This window comes from Neospora caninum, chromosome VIIa (genome assembly GCF_000208865.1).
Source record: "Neospora caninum Liverpool complete genome, chromosome VIIa".
Classification (NCBI taxonomy): Eukaryota; Apicomplexa; class Conoidasida; order Eucoccidiorida; family Sarcocystidae; genus Neospora; species Neospora caninum.
In genome coordinates this window covers 3,850,318-3,869,745 of record NC_018393.1, presented here as the reverse complement: position 1 = coordinate 3,869,745, position 19,428 = coordinate 3,850,318, and the positions used below count along the sequence as shown (strand labels likewise).

The 19,428-nt window shown below is 55.1% G+C and overlaps 2 protein-coding genes and 1 non-coding gene across 3 annotated transcripts; 2 read left to right on the top strand and 1 right to left on the bottom strand.

Annotated features, from left to right (window-relative positions):
* Positions 1 to 978: 978 nt before the first annotated feature.
* NCLIV_023750 (conserved hypothetical protein) lies at positions 979 to 5,859 on the bottom strand (the record flags this gene model as incomplete). Its single annotated transcript, XM_003882569.1, has 3 exons — positions 979 to 1,618; positions 2,182 to 3,601; positions 4,008 to 5,859. The coding sequence occupies 3 exons, from the start codon at positions 5,857 to 5,859 to the stop codon at positions 979 to 981; spliced, it is 3,912 nt and encodes a 1,303-aa protein (XP_003882618.1).
* A 2,937-nt stretch (positions 5,860 to 8,796) lies between these two features.
* Positions 8,797 to 8,868, top strand: NCLIV_t080007. The gene has a single exon. It is a non-coding gene; the product is annotated as a tRNA-Cys (tRNA).
* Positions 8,869 to 11,232: 2,364 nt separating this feature from the next.
* On the top strand, positions 11,233 to 17,857 carry NCLIV_023740 (conserved hypothetical protein; the record flags this gene model as incomplete). Its single annotated transcript, XM_003882568.1, has 11 exons — positions 11,233 to 11,731; positions 12,364 to 12,505; positions 13,233 to 13,365; positions 13,975 to 14,076; positions 14,313 to 14,361; positions 14,813 to 14,856; positions 15,317 to 15,364; positions 15,768 to 15,825; positions 16,488 to 16,556; positions 16,865 to 16,929; positions 17,495 to 17,857. 11 exons carry the CDS (start codon positions 11,233 to 11,235, stop codon positions 17,855 to 17,857), a joined length of 1,572 nt encoding a protein of 523 aa, XP_003882617.1.
* Positions 17,858 to 19,428: the final 1,571 nt, after the last annotated feature.

Genomic DNA, 19,428 nt, shown 5'->3' with positions numbered 1-19,428 from the left:
TTGGCATCTCGATGCCAAAAGGCAACAAGACAGTTTCCAGTTTCAAAAGAAAGCGCTGCCCTCGCAGCGAAGTGTGGCTACTCCTCAGTGGGGCAGTTCGCTACCGTGTGTGCACCTGCCTATTTATGCAAGTGCGTCTTTTTTCTGAGTCGCCTCCTTCCGCCTTCGTCGCTCTACCTCGAGAAAAATCTTGCCTTTACATCTCTAGTCTGTATCAGAAGCCTTCTCTGTTTATAACCAGAACCGGCGGGGTGCGGTCCACCCCTCTTGGGTACGTGCCGGCCGCTCATGCGACTGTTATTTCTGTGTTCGCTTTCCCTGCTTGTTTCTCTTCCCTTTCTCGATGTTTTTTCCGCGCGGAATTTGGGCGGTCAAGCCCTCCCCCGCTTGGGAGGCAGAGAGCGGAGGACGCAAACGGAGGCAGCCGCCGGGGCAAAGCGAAGAAAAACCAATTACTCCAGCTCAAGGAAATCGACGGTGTACGCAGAAGAAAAAAGCCACGGTCATTTTTTTGCGACTCGAACCCAACAACAGAGAACACGACCCGTGTGTGACAGCAGGCAAACACCGGAACGCCGGTGGCAGACGGAAGGTATGTGGGTTTGCGTGTCAGCGCTCTTTTGAAAAGAAAACATCCAAGGGAAAACGGGGTCAAGGGCCGAAACACCGCGAGGTCTGAAAGGGTTCACCTGCTAGCGAGCGTCCCTCCTCTGGGTCACTAGTGGCGCACGCGGCCTGCTTGGCGTTCCTCAGAGCCCGCGCGTCTCGACACAGAGTTCTTTAACCTACGTTTCACGCTGTGTGTGTTCCCGCTCTCTCCACATTCTTCTTCACTCCCTCCCGGCAGCTCTTCGTCTTGGCCATCCACCACCTTCTCTCACTGCTTCTTTTTTTTCCTGGCGTTCCCTGGGTGGGCACGTCTTGCCGAGTCCCTCTCGGCTTTCAATCCTCCCCCCTCTGGACGCGCCTTTTCGCCTCTCACCGGAACTCCTCGTCTGGGCTGTACTTACACAACAGACTCTCTTGTCTCCCATCCGCTTCGTCGCCTTCCGTCGTGGTAGCCACCTCGACGAGGGCGCTGTCTCCACGATACGTCACTTCGTACGCGTTACCCGAGTCCCCGAGTGGATCTACGATTCTTCGCCAGTTGCGAGAGGGGAGGCCTTCCTCGTCAGGCGCTCTATCCCTTCCCTCTCCAACTCCTCTCTCTCTTCGCCCTGTGTCGCCGTCTCCTCTCCTCGAGTTCTTTCTCCACTCAGGCCCGTCCGCTCCCCACAGAGCCTTCGCTCCCTCTCCGTCTGGTTCACGCATCAGTCGCACTCTCTCCTCTCCGCACTGCTCGAACCTTTCCCTGTCCATCTCGCTTGCACGCTCTGCCTTTCGGCTCCGTCCTCTCTTCGCCTCTCCTTCATCGCCTCCCGCACCTTGCGACTCCATCGAAGAGCTGAGACTCGCGGGCACGGAAGTCTTACTGCCCTCAGAAGCACAGAAAAACGGATCTGAGTTCTCATCGAACGGCCACGCAACGCCGTCTGCTCTCGAGCTGCAGGCGTCGGAGCTGAAGGGGGTTCCCGGGGTGTCGCCGAATGACGGGGTCAAATCCGGAAACGAAGGAAATCTGCACGAGAAACGGAGTCAAAAAAGGAAAACACCAAGAGACAAATTCAAAGTACTCTCCACGCTTGCCAGACGCCTTTTCCACCGAACGGAGGACCGCCCAGGGGTCACAGCGATACGAGCAAGGGAGTGCACGAGACAGCAGAGAAACACAAGGGAAACAGGACGGAAACACGGACTGGGTGGAAGCCAGGAAGACAGGCGACAGCTGGCGAGTGTCCAGAGTTTTTTTTCCACGGCTCTTCCACGAACCGTCCAGCATCCGCCCAGTGAGGGCCCACGTCCAGCTGGAGGGCCCGTCGAACCAAGAAACGCATCTGCCTGGACACAAACGAAGTCCGCGGACTTCGCGAGGGCAGTCCGTTTATGTACACACACATTACCACAGGCATATATACTCATATGACGGATCTAAATATATACACACACGTGGAAGAGTTCCATCTCAGCGCGAGGTCGTCCCGTACACACGGGTCCGCCTCTTCTGTCAAAGAAACGCCTGCAAGCGTATAAGGCTGTTCCTGCGAAGGACCGCCGACTGCGCGGAACGCTCGGATTTCGTACTCGCTCGGCTCGTCTCCACTGTGGTGGGTGGAGTCTTTCTCTCTCGAGGTGGCCGTCCGCGTGGTCTCCATCTCTTTCTCTTCGGCTTTCCGCTCCTTTTCGTCTTTGAAGCTGAAGAGGGTGTCGAAGAGCGCAGCTTCGTCGGTCGCGACTGTCTCCCGCGGCCCACTTGCGCCGCTGTCTCTGTCTCGCCCCGCCCTTTCTGCTCCTAAGGCGAAACCTTCGCGGGCTGTCTCTGCTCCGCCCTGCGCCTCCGCAGTGGGGAAGGCTGGCCAGGCAAAAACCTCCCAGGGGGATTCTCGCCACAAACTCGGTGTGTGCGCGGACGTCTTCTGGCCGCGCGTGTGCCACGCCCGCGGCGGGGCCTCAGCGAGGCCGCCCTTCCCACTCGACAGAAGGCGGAAGCCTTTCTGCGTCGTTTCCTGCAGCTCGAGAAACGGCGACTCATCCTTGCAGGAGAAGGCCTTCTCCCAGCTCGGCAGACGCACCAGGCCCGCACCTTTTGCCGCGGCCCGGTCCCCTGTCTCCTGTCGCGCGTCGTCCTCCCGGAACAAGAGCGGGCGGCGTCCCTCGCTCCGCCCCTGCGTCGCGCCTCCAAAGGGGCTTCGAAACGACTTCTCCAGGGCGAAGGGAGCGAGGGGAGCGAAGGACGCGAGCGCGCTTCGCCCTTCTCCAGCGGCTGCCTCGCTCGCACGCGCGGCGGGGCTCGGCGAGAGGCTCCGCCAGATGCGCGCGTCGCTCGCGGCCAGCCCCGCGCTGTCTCCGGCCGCAGGCGACGCGCCGGCATCGAGATCGCCTGGAAACACCGAGGGCAGAAACGCATTCGCGGGCCGAGACAAACGCGCGGTATCCATGTACAGCACCAGCTTGACCGCCGTCAGCATGGCCGCCGACGAAATGAAGAGAAGCAAAAACAGCCACAAAAAAGTCGGAGGAGCCGGAGAAGGAGAAGAAGGGGAGGGAGCGGGAGGCGAAACACGGTTCGGGGAAGAGGGCGACGCAGGCGAGTTAGAGGAGACAGGAGACACAGGAGAAACAGGAGTCGAGGTGGCCCGAGCAGACTGCGTGTCTTTCGACCCGACAGTGAGGGGGCGAGGGCGAAGAACGCCGAATCGGAAATTCCATTTCTTCCCTTTCATCGCTGGAGGGAACAGGAGGAGCACTGTAACGCCGGAGACTCCTTGAGCGTGGCCTTCCCCCCGCTGCCTCGTTTCTTCGCCCGTCTCGCCTTCGCTTCCAGAGGCGCCCGCAGTCGGCAAAAGCAGGAGGGGCAGTAGCCAGTGCGTGCGGAGTTGCGGAAAAAAGGAGAAAGGCGACAAGGCCCTCTCGCGTTCTTCCTGGTAGAGCAGCAGCGGCGCACGGTAGGCCCCTGGCACGGAGCCCCTGTCCAGGAACGGCGCGAGACGAAAACTCGAAATCCCTGAGAAGACGCCCGCAAACAGCGAAGTCGGGACCGACACAGTTGCGGCCAGGACGACGGTGTCCAGCGAAGCGGCAAGGCACGCAGGAGAGACAAGAAAAAACACGACGAAGACGTCCTACGCGAGACCAGCTGCAAAGCGGAGGAACCCCAAAACATCTGAGACTCCTCTCACCGGCGTAGGGCGAGAAAACCACGCATGGAAAGACAAGTGAAGGAAACCAGAGGGAAGACGAACGCGATTGGGGGACACGTCCGGGACGTAAACATGAAGGGGCGATTTGACACAGGAGGTGAAGGTGGAGAGCGCTTGTGGATCAGAACACAACCGTGGCTGCCCAGCGCGCCGCGGTTCAACTACACACCGCAGCGAGTCGGCGTCGACCGCGGAACCACCGAGACCCACCTGTGCAGCTTTTGTATGGCTTTTGACAAACTAAAACTTGTGGGATTTCTTCCGGAGAAGCGTCGTCAAGCTCGACGAAGAGAAGCCCGGTTCCGAGACTCTCCGATTTCTTCCGGCCTTCCTCGTTCTCTGCGATTTCTTCTGTCTGACCGCCCTTCCCTTGACGCTGGACGCCGCGTTGCGCTGGCTCCCCTCCGTTCTGCATTGAGTCCAGGTTGATGCGAATCAAAGAAATGCCGTTTGTGTCTGGCGAAAGGACCACGTCGACTGTGCTGGCTTCTCCGGACTCGTTTCCCCCGACTGCGCGGTGTATGGATACTTCGTTCGAAGGCGCCTGGCTGTCCCCCGACAATCGCCCCCGTGTTGGGACAACGGCGGCTTCCGTTGCGGTTGCAGTCTTCAACAGATTCGGATTCGCGCTCAGCAGCGCACACGCGGGCGCCGCAGCTGAAGGCTTCGGCAAACCGTTTTTTGCGTCCACAGGTTTTGTCTCTGCCTCTCCATTTCCCTTCGCTGGGAAGCCGTTCTCGGCGGATTCCGGTGCCGCGACAGCCGCGGGAGGGGGCGGCTGCAGAGACACCAGAAGGAGGACTTTTTGAGGGGCGGAAGCACCAGCAGCTGCCGCGGAACCAAATGCGCGGTCTACAGCCGCGAGAAGCGCGTCTCCGCCTTCCTCGTAGCTGCTTCCTGCAAACCCTCTCTGTTCCCCTCTCGATGCATGCGGTAGGGTGATCGCGAGATCCAGAGTCTTGGAAGTTGCCGCGTTCCCAGCCCCTCGAGTCTCTCCCCCCCACAGCGAAAGACGCACAGGGCCGAGAACTGGGAGGTCGCCGGGAAGCCTCGAAGAAGCTGCGTCGCGGTTGGCGTCTCTCCGTCTCTCAATTTCCTCCAGCTTTTGCCGGAGACGTTTCACAATCGTCGTGCGCAGCTTCTCGCCTGAAGAGGCTTCCGCCGAAACGCCTGTGTCCGTCCTTGCGTCGGGAGCGAGGTCTGGGCGCTGGGGGTGTCCGTTGCTTTTCCAGGCCCGCGAGGGGTCCAGGAGAGAGACAGCGGCTTCGTCATAGAAGAGAGGAGACGCACTGAGGGAGACGGGAAGGAGGAGAGAGGCCGAATAGATGTGGGGTGCGTTGTCCAGGGGAGAGCCCTCCAGCCAACTGCAGACCGAAGCGCCGTCGTACGCGTCTAGGACTTCCGGTGTCGCGACGCTTGACGGCCCGTGGGCTGCAGAGGGTTGTCGGCGAGGCGTCGCGGAGTCCGCAGAAGCGTCGTTCACTTTGGCAAACACCAGGGGAGGCGCTGACGCGAAGACGTCGATACGAAGGGAGAACGAGACGGGCGAGGCTCCAGCGGACGCAGGGGAGGCTATCTGTTGCGGAACATCCTCGAGTTTCGATCCCTCTCGCCCCTCTGCAAGGGCTTCCACGGCCGCCAGAGCCTCCACGCCAGTGAGACGCACAGACACCTCCAGTGTCGCAGACCCCGTCGACAAAATGCTCCCTGGAACTAGATTTCCCTCTAGCGCCACCAACTGTCCGTCTCTCCGATAAAACTTGGCCACGTCCTCAAGGGAGACTCGAGCGTGCGTCGTCGTGGAAGAAGCGCCGCTGCCTGCCAGCAGACGAGAGAGAGACGGCGAAGAAGCAAGCGACGGCGAAGAAGCAAGCGACGGCGAAGAAGCAAGCGACGGCGAAGAAGCAAGCGACGGCGAAGATAAGAAGCCCCAGTCAGCCGCGTGAGCGAGGACCGAAAAACCGGAAGCTTTGGGCGGGCCGACTGCTGTGCAGCACGACAAAAGAAGGAGAGAGAGAGCGAGGAGCCCGCGACGGCGAAGCCGAGACGGTTGAACACACATGGCGAGGGCGAAAAGAAAAGCAGGAAAAAACGATGCGAGAGCGCTGTCAACGCCGGCGTGTGGCCCCTGAGACGTTGACGAGTCTGTGGCGAGGAAAAGTCGAAGGAAAGAAAGAACGGACACACAACATGGGTCGGTCGAGGAGAGAGCCGGAGTGGACTAGCCAGGAACGAAGAAGGCCGGAACAGGACTTCACGGACCAGCACACATTTTGTGGAGAGTGCAGGGAACCGGAGAAATTGAACTAAAAAGGGGAACACGAAAGAGAACTGCAACCGGAGAGAAGACTAAGGGGCTGAAGAACGAAAAAGCTAATGGTGGACAGAAAACAGAAGGGGGCAGAAAGACAAGAAACCCCAGCAGAAAAGAGACAGGTCGAGTGCACACGAAAGCTGTGACCCTGAAATTATGGGGATACGCGTGCTTCTGACCACTTACGCATGAGAAACCTACCCTGGGAGGGGGAACACGGGGCGAGTTGCTACGGGAATATGACAGAAAAGGACGGAAAGAAGAAAGATATACCTGCCGGGAAACTCTCCAAAAGCCCGCTGCGGTCACTTGACGCAAGCGGGAAGCCGGTCCGTCGGCAGAGCACCCTACGGTTGCCGGTGCTTGCGCACATCCACACGGAAGCTAGGATCTTCAGAGGACAAACTGGCCAGGCGAATCCGCAAAAGTCGGCAAACGAACACAGAAACGAGGCCCATGAGGATTTTTTAAAAGGTCGCGAAGAAACGAGCAGTGTCTTGTTCCCACTGTACACCAGCGGCAGCACACCACCGCGCTCAAACTCCGCGCGATCGCGGCGCACGACTGGACGACAAGCCTCTCAGTTACAGACTTTACTTCCTCGTTTTGTTGGCTGAGGCGCAGCTTGGAGATGCACATCGAAACGAAGGGTTGTCTGGGAAGAGGCATACGCGAGACTGCTTGCGACTTGGTCTCAAAAAACGGACGGAATCAGAGAGAAAGCAGTCAAAACTGGAAGGATCCACACGGCGGCGCAGGCTCTGTCCAGCGTGCACGCGAGATCAGTCCGTAAAGCGAACGCACGTGCGCTAGGCACAGTGACCCCAGAGTGGATACGCGAAAAGCTGCTTTATCTGGCTGTCTCACTTTGCCACAGACCAATGTGAGAACTCGCGAGACTCAGGACGACGCGCGTATCTCGGCCCGCTGCAAGTTGCGCCAACTTTGCAGTGGAATCGCGCACACCACGCCAGGTTTAATTGGCCGCGTTGCCCCCATCGTTCTTTCGACTCGGGCACGGACAGAGCAGACGCCTGCTTGATGAGGAGCTCACACGCCCTGGCGCATATCCACTCTCTCCCTACTCGACGGACTCTCCGAACGACACCAGCGCATCTTACGAAACTGCATACGAACTGTGTCTCCTGGGCCCCCGCAGGTGGTCAGTTTCCAACAGCAGGCGACGTTCCTTGAACAATGAAATCTGTTCAGCATAGCACGTGCTGCAAGAGGACATCCACCGCTTCGAGGCCGGGAATGAACCCCGTGAAACAAGAAACTCTTCAGACTCGAAGCACATCGAATCTGGTGGCTGTTCAGGGGGTGGAGGCATTGTACGAAATGTACCGACCTGGATTCACCAGCTTTTTCGCCGTCTTCTGGGGGCGGCCCCGCTCTACAACGATGCGGCAAACTTTGGAATTGGTCTTCTGCGGTAGGCGGTTGCCGTAAGAATGGGACGTGGCGGAAATCTAACCAGCGGTCACAGGCGCCTACAGCAAACACCAACTGGTGGAGTGGTACGCGGTCGACCGGAGATGACAGCTAGATGAATCGACTCACATATTCTCCGGAATCGCTGAAACACAGCCGGCATGGAGGTGCTGTTACAATCCGAGGACGAGAACTCCCAACATTGTCTGACGTGCTATCCGCGGCTTGCCTTACGACCGTTGTAAAATTCAGAGATAGAAAGTAACGGGGGTCATTACCCGGAGTGCTTAGACAAATGCAGATATGAAATTGTAAACGGTTCCGAGAATATCTTACATAATGCTCCTTTACATTTGCTTTAACACAGTTTCTTGGCAAATACGTAACCACCTCACGGAGCTAAAAATTACACACTCGCGCTTCTCAAAACATGCCGTGTCATCTCGTGAGAACGTTGTCAAAATCCTTCTAATTTGAAAATTCGGCATGAGCCCAAAGCGTTCTCTCAGCACTGGTAGAAGATTCGACGGGCTACGTCCAAGCCACCTAGTCGACGCTGACACGCGCTCATTTTAGTATGTAGTTTAATTGGAAGCTGGAAGACGGAATCGTTGTTAAGCTCCAGGTACTCCAATTAAAGAATCCCAACATAGCACCAACAATGACATGACTGAAATGTATACCATTAAAAAGTATACATAGACCATTACAAAACCAGGCCAGGCGCAGCCGGAAAGCCCATATACTTGCCAATGAGTGGCGGTGTCCTTCGTGTGCGCCAACTATTGCTTTGCCTTGCCTCAAACCAAACCTGGAGAGACGACTGATCTCGGCACTGCTGAAACAACGTTTGTTTCGTGGGGACTGCGGAATCGACACGACGGTCCCTATGTACACTTGGGAATGTTTCTGTTCCATCATTCCGACAAGGGCAGAAACACGCAGCATTTTCGGGTTTGTCGGGCAACAATCGTCCCTGTGCATCCTGTAGCACTGGTGGGTAGCTCCTGTGGTTCTCTGTACACACCGCGGGTCCGTCTGCAATGTAGTGGACAGCCATTTAGGGAGATGCACTGTGTGTGAGTTGAGAGAGACGAAGGATGGCCTTTTTTCCAACTGCAGCAAACCTCATCACAGAACACGGCAACCTGTTCCTTTGTAATTCGGCACACATTTTTGCCGCGGTCGTCTTCAGTGCCTCTGGCAGCGCAAACGCATTATCTGCTTTGCAGAATGGTTAGCAGCATCCCAGGGTGTGTAGCTCAATGGTAGAGCGGCCGACTGCAGATCGGCAGGTTCATGGTTCAATTCCGTGCGCGCCCTTAATGCATCGGTTTGCGTGTGTTAGTTTCTGTTGCTCGGCACCAAATATTTTGCTGCAGCTCCCAGGAAAACCAACAGGCGACGCCGCCACGATTACTTTGAAAGACCCGCATAAAATCGGGAGCAACAAACACCGGAAGAGAGGCGCACATCGACGACGACGCGAGCCGTTGCTCATACGCCATGTGCGAAGCTTTTCGCTGGTTCCGATGGAGGGTTTCAGTGCGATTCTCTTGTCTTGCTAACTTGAAATTCTGTCAGTATTCACGAGAAACGAAGGTATACAGTTGTTCATTTCTGGGACAGGCCGTGCGTAACCCTGATGCGCCTCTACACTCCGACCACCTAGGTTTTTGTCCGCACGAGGGACACCTCTTTGAAAACGCATTTGTCAAGAAGGAACTGCTTTGTGAAACCTACGTGGACCAGGTTTTAGGCTGCCTGACTGAAAAAGACGATTTCCTCGCACGGAGACTACCGAAGCGCTTGCCCCTCGTGGTTCCAGGGGCCCACTTCAAATCGTTTTTCCCGTTGCCAACGGGGCATCTTTCACGCAGCCAGGTGCGAACTCGAACGGAAAGTACTTCCTTCCTTATTTTCGCTATCTGAGATTGAGCTCGGTTCCCGTCCTTTCCCTCTTTCCGACTGAATGTGGTCAGGCGGCCGTGCTTGTAGGAGCTACCCGTGCAAGTGTAGCGAGTACAGTCGGTGAGAGAGCTGTCTTGAGCTTTCCTGGTTTATCCCGAGAGGTAAGCACACCTCTAATTTGACAGGCTTCTTCTTGCTAGAACGCTCCTCAGAAAAAGCCTGAATTTTAGCCACCGGCAGGTATAACCCCTTGGCATTCGGAATCGGCTGGCCTTGTTTCTTGTCCACCGGACACTGGACTCTAGGCATCCCTTTGTTTCTCCCTGTCCTCTTTCGTCCTCGGAGAAGCGAAAGTCTTTGCAGTGTCCAAGAGGGGTTCAATACGAAGTGAACTTGAAAGGATCTCCGTGGGGTTGGCGACGCGAGAGATACCAAAGGCGTCACAGCCGCCTTACCGAAAAGAAGCTGATAGTGTGCACGGGCTCTCGCTACCTGAGCTTTCCCCCTTGTTTTGGGGAACGATGGAAGGACCGGGGGAGCGGCAAAGATCCTTCGAAAGGCGTGAGATGCCTGGTTCCTGAAATAAACAGGGGATTTGTGGATCTCAAAGCACCACAAGGGGGATTTTCTCCTCGCCTTCCGCGGAGCACGTCTTAACAATTTTTTACACCACGACCTCCCAGGCATTTCGGCCTTGTCTCCCGCTTCTTCCCCCCTGCTTCCAGCATACAGATGTCCTGGCGCTGGAGAGCCCAGCCGACTTTTCTTATCTCCTGGAACTGTGCTTCCTGCGCAATATTTTCGCGGATTGTGCCGAATCCCCGTTCCGCGGTCTCTATTTCCTCCTCCCGGTTCCGTCTTGACGTCGGTTTTCTCGTTTCTGCCTTTCTTTTCACCGTTCTCGGTACCGGTATACCAGAAAAGCGCACGTCTGCCAGTCGGTTTGCTCTCTTTTCGCTCCTCGCTTTTGTTCGGAGCGTTTGCGGACTTGTAATAGAGTTTCTTTGCCGTTCTGCCCCCCGTCACCGGTGCTGTGGCATCTAACCCGTATGTGCCTGTCAGGTCAGGAGACACCGCGACTCCAAGACAGGCCGAGAGTCCTTCTCGCTTCCAGAAACGTATCAGACTCGCTTCCAGACAGGGTTCTCTGCAACCCCGTCTGTGGAGAATTACGAGGTATCCGGCCTACTCTGGAGGGACCATGTGTGCTCCCAAGCCTGGTCTGCTTTCCACTTCCGTTGCAGCGTCTGTGCGTGTCTTCTGACCGCCATCGCAAGACCGTAAAGCAGATCCAGTCCACAGAGAGCCCGCGGCCACTCTCTTTCTCGCGGCATTCCAAAATAGCCATTTGCCTCGGCGACATATCGCCTGATCGCAGTTGCTCCCATGGCGCTCGAGGCGCGTCGCTTCTCCCGATCCCGTCGACCTGCTGGTGACTCGCGGCGTCGTTTCTAGCATGAACGTGGCGCCGAGGTGCGGGATTGTTGGGAGCCAACCTCTCGTCGAAGTCCGTTTCTTCTGTCTGAAAAAACCCAGTGCGAAACCAAAGTGCCTTTCTGACCGCACGGAAAACCGCGCGTCTGACCGCGTGCTCCTTCCCCTCCGCTTCTTCCTTGCGGGGCCTAAGTGTATGCATATGCGTATGCGTGTGTAGATACACTTACAGACATATATATATATATATATAGAGAGAGAGAGACATATTCGCCCATCCGTCTTTTCTTTTCCTGTTTCCTTCCCCTTTGCCCGTTTCTCTTTTTCCTCGAGAGTGTCCGAATGCCTTCGCCGTCGGACCAGGAGCCCGAGTCGCCTTCCCTGGCAAAGGGGGCGTCTCTGGACGCAGGGCCGCCTGCCAGTGAGGGGACAACTCGACAGAGGGTGAGGCCCCATCCGCCCGCTGTTTCTTTCGCGGAGCCGGTGAGCTTTGGCCCTGCGCCCTCCTCCCAGGCTTCAAAAGCTTCCACACAGAGCGGCAGTTCCTCTTCTTTCTCTTCGTCCGGTTCTTCACACCACGCGGCGCCTGCTGACGGCGGGGAAGCCACGCCGGCGCGTCCTGGAGACTTCTTTCCGAAGCGAAAAGAGCAAGTGAAAGATACAATTTTCTGTTCTCACGGGGAAGAGGACGACGAAGACCGGGCCGATCAAGGACAAAGCTCCACAACGAAAAGACCGCCTCGAGTGGTTCTGGAGGAGGCGCTAGAAGAGAAACTCGCGACGCTGGCCTCAAGCGCCTGTCTCGACGAGCTTGTCGCAATTTCCTTCAATGAAAAAACATGTAAGGGACACTTTGCCGGCGATGGCCGTTCTCCGCACGACTCGTGCCTTCTTTCCTTCGTGTGGGCTTTTCTCACCCATCTCCTTTTCTTCGCTGTCTTCTCGCAGCCTGGAACCGGTCCCTCCTCTTTCGTTTCGCTTCCGTCTTTTGCTCCTTCTCTTTTGCTCCGTCCCTTTTGCGATTCTTCTTCCTTCAAGGAACCCACCAAGGTCGACGGCGGCTCTCCACTCGCCGACCAAGAACGTGCACTTTGGCGCAGAAGTCTTGCGCGGCTTTTCGTATTCTTACCGTCGGCTGATTTTCGGTTACATTCAGATACAGCATATAGGCTCTCGGGAGATCGTCCCTCCGAGTGCCGCCTTCGTTTGATTCTCAGAGGGTAAATGAAAGGTCGAGACCGACTCTTCCTCTCCGTTCGGTTTGTTTCCAAGATGTGCATGTTTATGCTCGTGCTCAGGGTGTACACCCTGAAAACACTTTCTCTCAATTGCTCTTTCTCCAGATATTCGCGCACGCCCTTTTCTCACGCCTTCTTGCTCTGGCGAAGAGACGGTGGCGCCGAGTGTCGCGACTGAAAACCTGTGACGCCTATTTTTACGCGGTCTCTTTTCCCTCGCTGTTTTCGTTGCTAGGTTCGCTTTCTCTTGTCGAAGCGTTTCCGTTTGAGGGAGGTTCGCTACATGCGCGATTTGAACGCCTCGGAAAGCTCGCCTGTCCGGACTCTCCGCGTATTTTTCTTCTTCGGCTCGACGTCGAATCGAATTCCCCTGAATGGTAAGCCCCCACAAGGGATTTCGCCGAGGGGAGACTAGAAGAAGAGCTTCTCTTCCACGCCGACAAAGAGCGAATTCGTTTGGCTGTTCTCTCGCTGCAGTGGTCCTCTGCGGAGATTTAGTCCCATCCTTTTATATGATGAGAAAGATTCAGCTGCAGGGAGTGAGGACTGCGAGACAAGTGGAGACACATCTGTTAATCCATACACCTGCATGTGTCTATTCGCCATTTGCGTCTCTCTGCAAATACTCGTATATATCTGTGTATCGTGGTCTCTTCTTTTTCATATTTCTTGAATCCGAACGTGCCCATACGTAAAGGTGATGCTATCTGTGCCTGTTCGTCTATCTGCATGTCTATATGTTTCTGTCTTCACTGTGTTCACACCTGTAGGTGCGCATCTCTCCAGGCCCGTCTCGATAGCAAGTCGCATGCACGGTCTTGCAGGCACATCCCAATTTCCCCCATAGACAGACACGCACGCAGTCCAGCAAGCGAACGATGTCTTTGTGTTTCTTCTGGCTGAGATGATGAAGCGTGTCCTGCAAGAACACAGAGAATGTGCCTTTCTCAACTGTGTCACTGCTTACATTTACAAATTTATTCATATATATATATATATATATATATATATATGTCCGTGTGTGTGTGCGTGGGGTGTATGCGTGCGTATCCTTTGGTATTTATGAGGCATGTTTCTGCTTCGCTTTTCTCACGATTGTCCCAGGGCAGTCATCTCGTGGACGCCTGCCGCGGTTTGCTCCCCGTGCCGAAGAACCTTTGTCGACTTTGCCGCGTGGTCTCTCCGCAGTTCTCTTCGTTTCTCGCGTCCGGTGAAAGAGTACTACGCGGGCAAACCGGTAACACGTTGGAAACGTACCTCTTCTTGCCGGTGGATTCGTTGTGATTCTCTTAGATTTCCGTGCACATAGGATTTTCCGGCGTCTTCCTTTTCCACTGCTTTGCCGCGGCGGTTCTGTGCTTCTGCCGCAACCTTGTTGGAACTTCCCTCGTTAGCTTCCTCGTGACCGGTCACGGCGTGACAGAGAAATGTGCAAGCACACGGAGAACAGTTCTGTTGTCTTTTCGTCCACTCTTCCTCTCGCCCTTGCGTCTTTCCTTCTGGTATATTTCTCGCTCCCGCCCTCTTTTTTTCCCTTGTCTTCTGCACTCCGTGAAACCCGTCGGTTTCTCATGCAAACAGGGATACACCTCTACAATTTCAAAACATGCCCAGCGGCTTCTTGTCGAGGAACGGCCATGTGATGCCGCGACGCGCCTCTCCGTGCGCTGTTCTGCCTCTGTGGTCGTCTCGCTAGTAGCTGCTTCGTTTCTGTGTCCTTCTCTCTCGTGTTTTTCTTGCCATGTCAGGTGTATGTTTCCCTTGCTTTGTCTTGCACGTGGTGCGCGCTTCTGGCCGCTGTTTACTCTTACTTTGTACTTGGCCCGTTTCCTCCTCTTCTCGTCAGGCGCTGCTGGACCTGGAAGCCTTTCGGCGAGCTCAGCGTCAGGTCTGCCGCGTGCACGTGCGGCGGTCGCGCGTCGAAGACGCATTTCTCGCGGAAGATCACGTAGGCTTAAAAGAGAAAATTGGAGGCGCCGCTCAGTTTCTAGGAAGGGAGGATGTCGCAGGGAAAGCGTCTTCGCTGGCACTGTTGCGCCGAGGAAAGCGTGCGTTGGTCTTGTGCTGCCATCCTCATTTTGTTTCTTGTTCTTCACCGGTGTCTCCATCTCGTTTTCTTCCTGGGTTCGTAACTTTGATTTTTCGCCTTGAGCCTCTCATTTCTTGACGACTCTGTTTCTGCAGATCCGAGTGCCTCGTTTGTCCACCCTTGAGACTGATCCAGAAGGATCGCGTAAGTTTCGAGATTCAAACATTTTCCTCGACTTGTCTTCTTCCTTTCTTCAGCTCCGGCCGCTTTTGTGTCTCTTTCGCTCTCTGTCGCTGAGGCGTTGCCTCTTCACCCTGCGGTTCTCTGCTGCGGTGTCTCTGGCAGCAAGAACCCTTCTCTCTGTCCTTCTGGGCTTCGTGGAGTTCCTCATTTGCTGTATTTCTGCCTTTTCTTTCCCGCTCGTGGTGCGCTCCGTTCCTCTCTGCTGGCCTCTCTCTGTGCAGCTATGCCTGAAGACGACCTTATGGTTCTTTCCGTTTTGGGGTTCAGCGCCACTGAGGACTTCTTCATCTGCGCTCCATTCGCCTCGGTTCTGTCTTCTTTCTCTCGGCCTCTCTCAAGCGTGCGCCCTGTCAGACCTGCCAAAGCAACACATCCATTCTCCGCCTTCTGCGTTGCTTGTGCATACTCACAGCTGTGCCGCCAGATATCCCTCTGGAAGTCGATGAGTCGTTCAGTGTAAGCTTGAGAAGGCAGCCTGAGAATTTCTTTTCTCTCGAATCGCGGAGTGTTTGGACCGGACATTACTTCTCATCTCCACTTCCAAGACAACGCAAACAGATGAGAGGTGTTCCATAGCAGCGCTCACGCTGTCTTGTTTGCATTGCCGCATCTCCCGTCAGTGTGTCTTCCCCGGAGCATACCTAGGTTTCCCTACAGACGCTTCTATGTGTCTGCCTTGTGGATATCCGTCTACCTCTCTTTGTTCCAGTTAAGCAGCCGGCTACCTGTTCAACGCACTACCTCTGCTTACTCTCATGTACAGACATCAGTAGTTGTCTAAATTCTGATATATATACAGATATTTGTGTGCCTCTACGTGTTTGTCTGTTTCTGTTTACCAAGCTGTTTATGCCCCGTTTTCTCGCTTGGGTTCCGGCCATCTGTCTATTTCCTATCTCTCTGTGTGGATTTTCAGGAGCGCCTCGAGGAGTTCCGAAAGGGCGAAGTCGCCTGTCTTGAAATCGTACGTCAGGCCTTCGTACGGACCACAGTTGTATTGGTCCAGACGATGAACACGGACGCGTGGCGTTCACATGGATTCAATTCACTTTTGTCTGTTCTCTGCTCTCCAGTCTCCTCGTTTTTCGCGCGGCAGCTCTACCTGTCACCTAGCCAGCTTGTCGAACTTGTCATGTGTCCTCTTGTCTACCGACGTGCTCGTATGCATCCTTTCTGCCTTGACGGACCTCTCCAGGGGCCGCTTTGCCTCTTTCTGTCTTCTCGCCTTTCTCTCTCTCTTCGATATATACACATGCTCGTGTAGAGACGGATGGAAGCATTTAGACGAACGTAGGTGTTTCTGTCGGCGTGGTCTTTTCCAAACAACGTTACCGTCACGCACCACCGCTTTTCTGTTCGTGTTTCAGTTCATTGACGACGAAGATTCCACGCTTTTCGCCCTACCCTGCATCCATGATACTCCGGGTAAGATTTGGAGCAGCCAGTTTTGTTCTCGAGGACTACCGAGATGGCCAGGTAGGGCAGGAAACGGGACCGTGGGTAGACCACTGGGAGGCGCCAGGAGGCAGGAGGTGGGCGGAAAGGAAGGAAAACCGAGACGCGCCGACACGCACCCTGGGTAGTCTCTTTTTTCCAGAGACGACGGAAGCCCGTGTTTCTAGGCAAAACCTTCCAAGACAAAACTACCTTGTCTTCGCTGAGAAAGGTTGAGGGTATATTTTGCGGCATCTTCCCACGTGTATATGCTGCACGCGCTGAAGGGAACATCCAGTGTCCGTGGATTTCCTGTGTACGCATGCAGCTGTATTCACATCTATTTATATATGCGTGTATATATGTGTAGAGGTGTATATCCCAAGATGCGTATGCATCGATAAATGGTGGCGATACGATGTGGCCTAAAGTGTATCGGTATTACATCCATACACACCTGGAGTGAAAAGCGTTCATTCAGTGACTAATCAGGTGCCTGGCCACCCATGTTTCTCGAGTAGGCAAAAGGACAGTTTCCCGGGCTTCCACTCCACGGAAAGCCTGCTTTTTTTGTAGTGCCTTCGTGGGCACTCAGAGGGCAGACAGAGTTTTTGGAACTGCTCATTTTTAAGCGAAATCTGTTCGTTTTTCAGCGTTACTTCAGCAGCACGTGACCGACGGGCGCCCGCGCTACTTCCTCCTTCGCTACGAAGACAAGGACGGTCAGTTTCAATTTTCTTTTCCCGTGGGGACTCCTTTCTCTGTTGTCCTTTGACAGCAGCAAACTGCGTGTACACACTTCGCTTTTTGTCGGCAGGTCGACGCGTGCTTTCTCCATTCTCTTCGTTGCCACTCTGTTTCTCAGTGACACACTTCCGGTTGCACTCTTCTTCCCGTCTCCATCCAGCAGATGCGTTCGGGGCTCCTTTGTACCTGTGGAGTTTCACGATTGGTCGCATCGTGAAACCTGAACCCTGAGTTCTTTAAGTTCCTCTAGGTTTTCTGTGGTCCACCATTGTTACCCTTTCAGTGTTCATCTTCTTCTGCATCGACTCGGACAATCGACGAGACTGCGTGCTGTACGCGGCGTGTAAGGTACGTGAGGCCGCGCATCCGCTGGGAGAGCAATTCTCCGTTTCCTTTTTCAGGAGGGCTCAAGGCTCAGAACTCGCGTGAGGCATCTGGCCCACAGACTTTTGGTTTCCAAGCACACATCAAAAATCGTTACGACGTAGATATGTCTGCCACCACGCGCCGCGCTGCGCACCCACCAAAAGACCGCATAGGTGGACTTCTCTTACTAACTCACAAGTGCGAAGGCGCATATGTAGAGATGATATATGAAGACGCCCCTAATATATATATATATATATATGTATATTTAGCGATGCAAATTTACAAAGAGGCGGGTGCATCGACCCTTAAATCAGTGCGTGTGTGTGTTTCTGCTTATGTCTCCGCAAGGGTCGTGCATGCGGTTAGGATGTACGTCAGGTGCGTGTCTCTGGAGAATCCGAAAGGGATTGCGAGCTCTTCGTGTCTTTCCTGCGTTTGCAGAAGCCGTTCAGGTTCATTTTTTCAATGCCTCTGTGACAATCTGAAACGCCCCTGGCGAGGTGACTCCAGTGTGTGTGTGTGTTTTCGTCTCTTGTTTCTCCAGCACCGCGTTTGGAACCTGTTTCTCAAGTTCGGCGTTCAAGTCTCGCGCCGCTACGAAATTCGCTCCGCCGCCGAGGTTTCCCGAGTTCTGAATGGAACGGGAACTCTGGACAGTCCAGTTGCATCGCAGAGCTTCAGCTCGGACTCGGCGGCAGGCAGCCGGTCGATGTTTGTGGGAACAGGCGAGCATCCCGCGGAACTGGCGAAGGAAAACGGCCTCGTTCTCCTCGCGATGCTGCCCGCCAAGGCGCCTCCGCCCGGCGACGGCTGGATGCAGACTGACATCATTCCCGCGGCGCAAGACACTCTGGAAGCTTGGCAAGAGTGTGCGGGTCTCCCGAACAATGTGGAAAACGCGGAGTAGACATCAGCCCTAAACGGTTTTTCCCGGGGATTTGGAGCTCGCGCAGATTTCCAGTTTTTCGTCAACGGTCCGCTTCCGGTTACCGGGGAATTCGTCTTTTGCTGACTTGGCAGGCATTTAGGCATGCGTTTTTAATGTATCGGTGTGGCGTCTGTGTGTGGATAGACCTGACGAACATGGTTTCCCTTGCCACTCTTTGGCGCGGGCGCGCAGATGCCGTGACGCGCAGAGGGGAGTTCGAGGCTTGTGGTTGGTAGATTCGTAGACGAGAAGTCTAAGCGCACGCGCTCGATTGTGCCTCAGTGGTGGTCTTCAAAAGAAAACTTAATCGTGTCTGAGTCACGTTCGAGGGCCTCTCAGACTCGACACCAGGGAACGACCGCACACGAGCCGCCACCGAAAGAACTTTGGAAAGAGTCAACAGAAACGTGCAATCGGGTAAAAGGATTTGCGCACCGGAGACACGGCTTTTCACGGCGACTGTCCCTACAGTTTCTTGGTTTTTCGCCATCTTGCCGTTGCAAACCCTTTAGACTTGAGACGGGCGCGCACACACACACACGCCACATGGATACGCGAGCGGAGGAAACTCGGCGTTTTTTCTGCTTCCTGCTGCGTCGCTCTTGTGCCGAGACAGCAGGTCGAGCGCTTGCCTGTCGCCCGGCCCCGCCTAGCTTGCGCTGTGGCTAGTCAGCTGCGGCGGGAGGACATCCGGCCGAGAAAAAGCAAGGGAGAGAGGGGGGGAAAAATCGAAATGTCGCCATGTCACCTCTCGAGTCGCGCGACCCAGAGTCGTAAGTCCACCGAGAAAGGCGGTCAAGGCAGAATAAATGTCGTTCGGGGAGAAGAGGGGAAAGGAATAGGCGAGACTCAAACACGCGAGCATCATAGAATGGCATCGAGGAAAGGACACGAACGCATCAAACGGTTGCCGAGATAGTCTCCCTTGCATCTGCTCTCTGGTGAGTTTCTCGAATCTCTCTGCCTCCTGCTTCCCCGTTCCCCTTCACATACTCCAGTTATGAGATACGGACAACCAAGTTTTTTTGAGGCACAAAACGGACGAGCGTCCCAACATCGCAGCACTACGACAGGGACTTTAGCTGATTCAAGTGTTTGCCATTCAAAAGGACAAGTACGACGGCAGGAATTCCCGTCTACGCACACACGAGCATACACGAAGTTACCCATTTACAAACCCGTGGACACGGTACGAAGGAAAACAGTGAAGACATACATCCATACATGTGTAGGTTTAGCACCGTGGTGCACGATCCAGCATGACTTCGGTCCCAAATTTTTCTAAACGGTCGGGAGATGTATATATGTATACCTTTGCCTGTGTAAAAAGTTACACATGTGTATACAGACGTGTATATATTTGGCGCCGCCTAGCTCCTTGGAATCTGACAGTAGGTCGGCAGGCGCGAAACTCAGTTGGGACTGAGCGTACACCGTAGAAAATCACCTAGCCAAACTCGTCGCTAGGTAGGCACCTCCCGCGCGTCTGACGAAAGGCGTGTTGATTCCAGACACCTCCGCGGAAAAATCGAAATTGTTTTTCCCGGCCC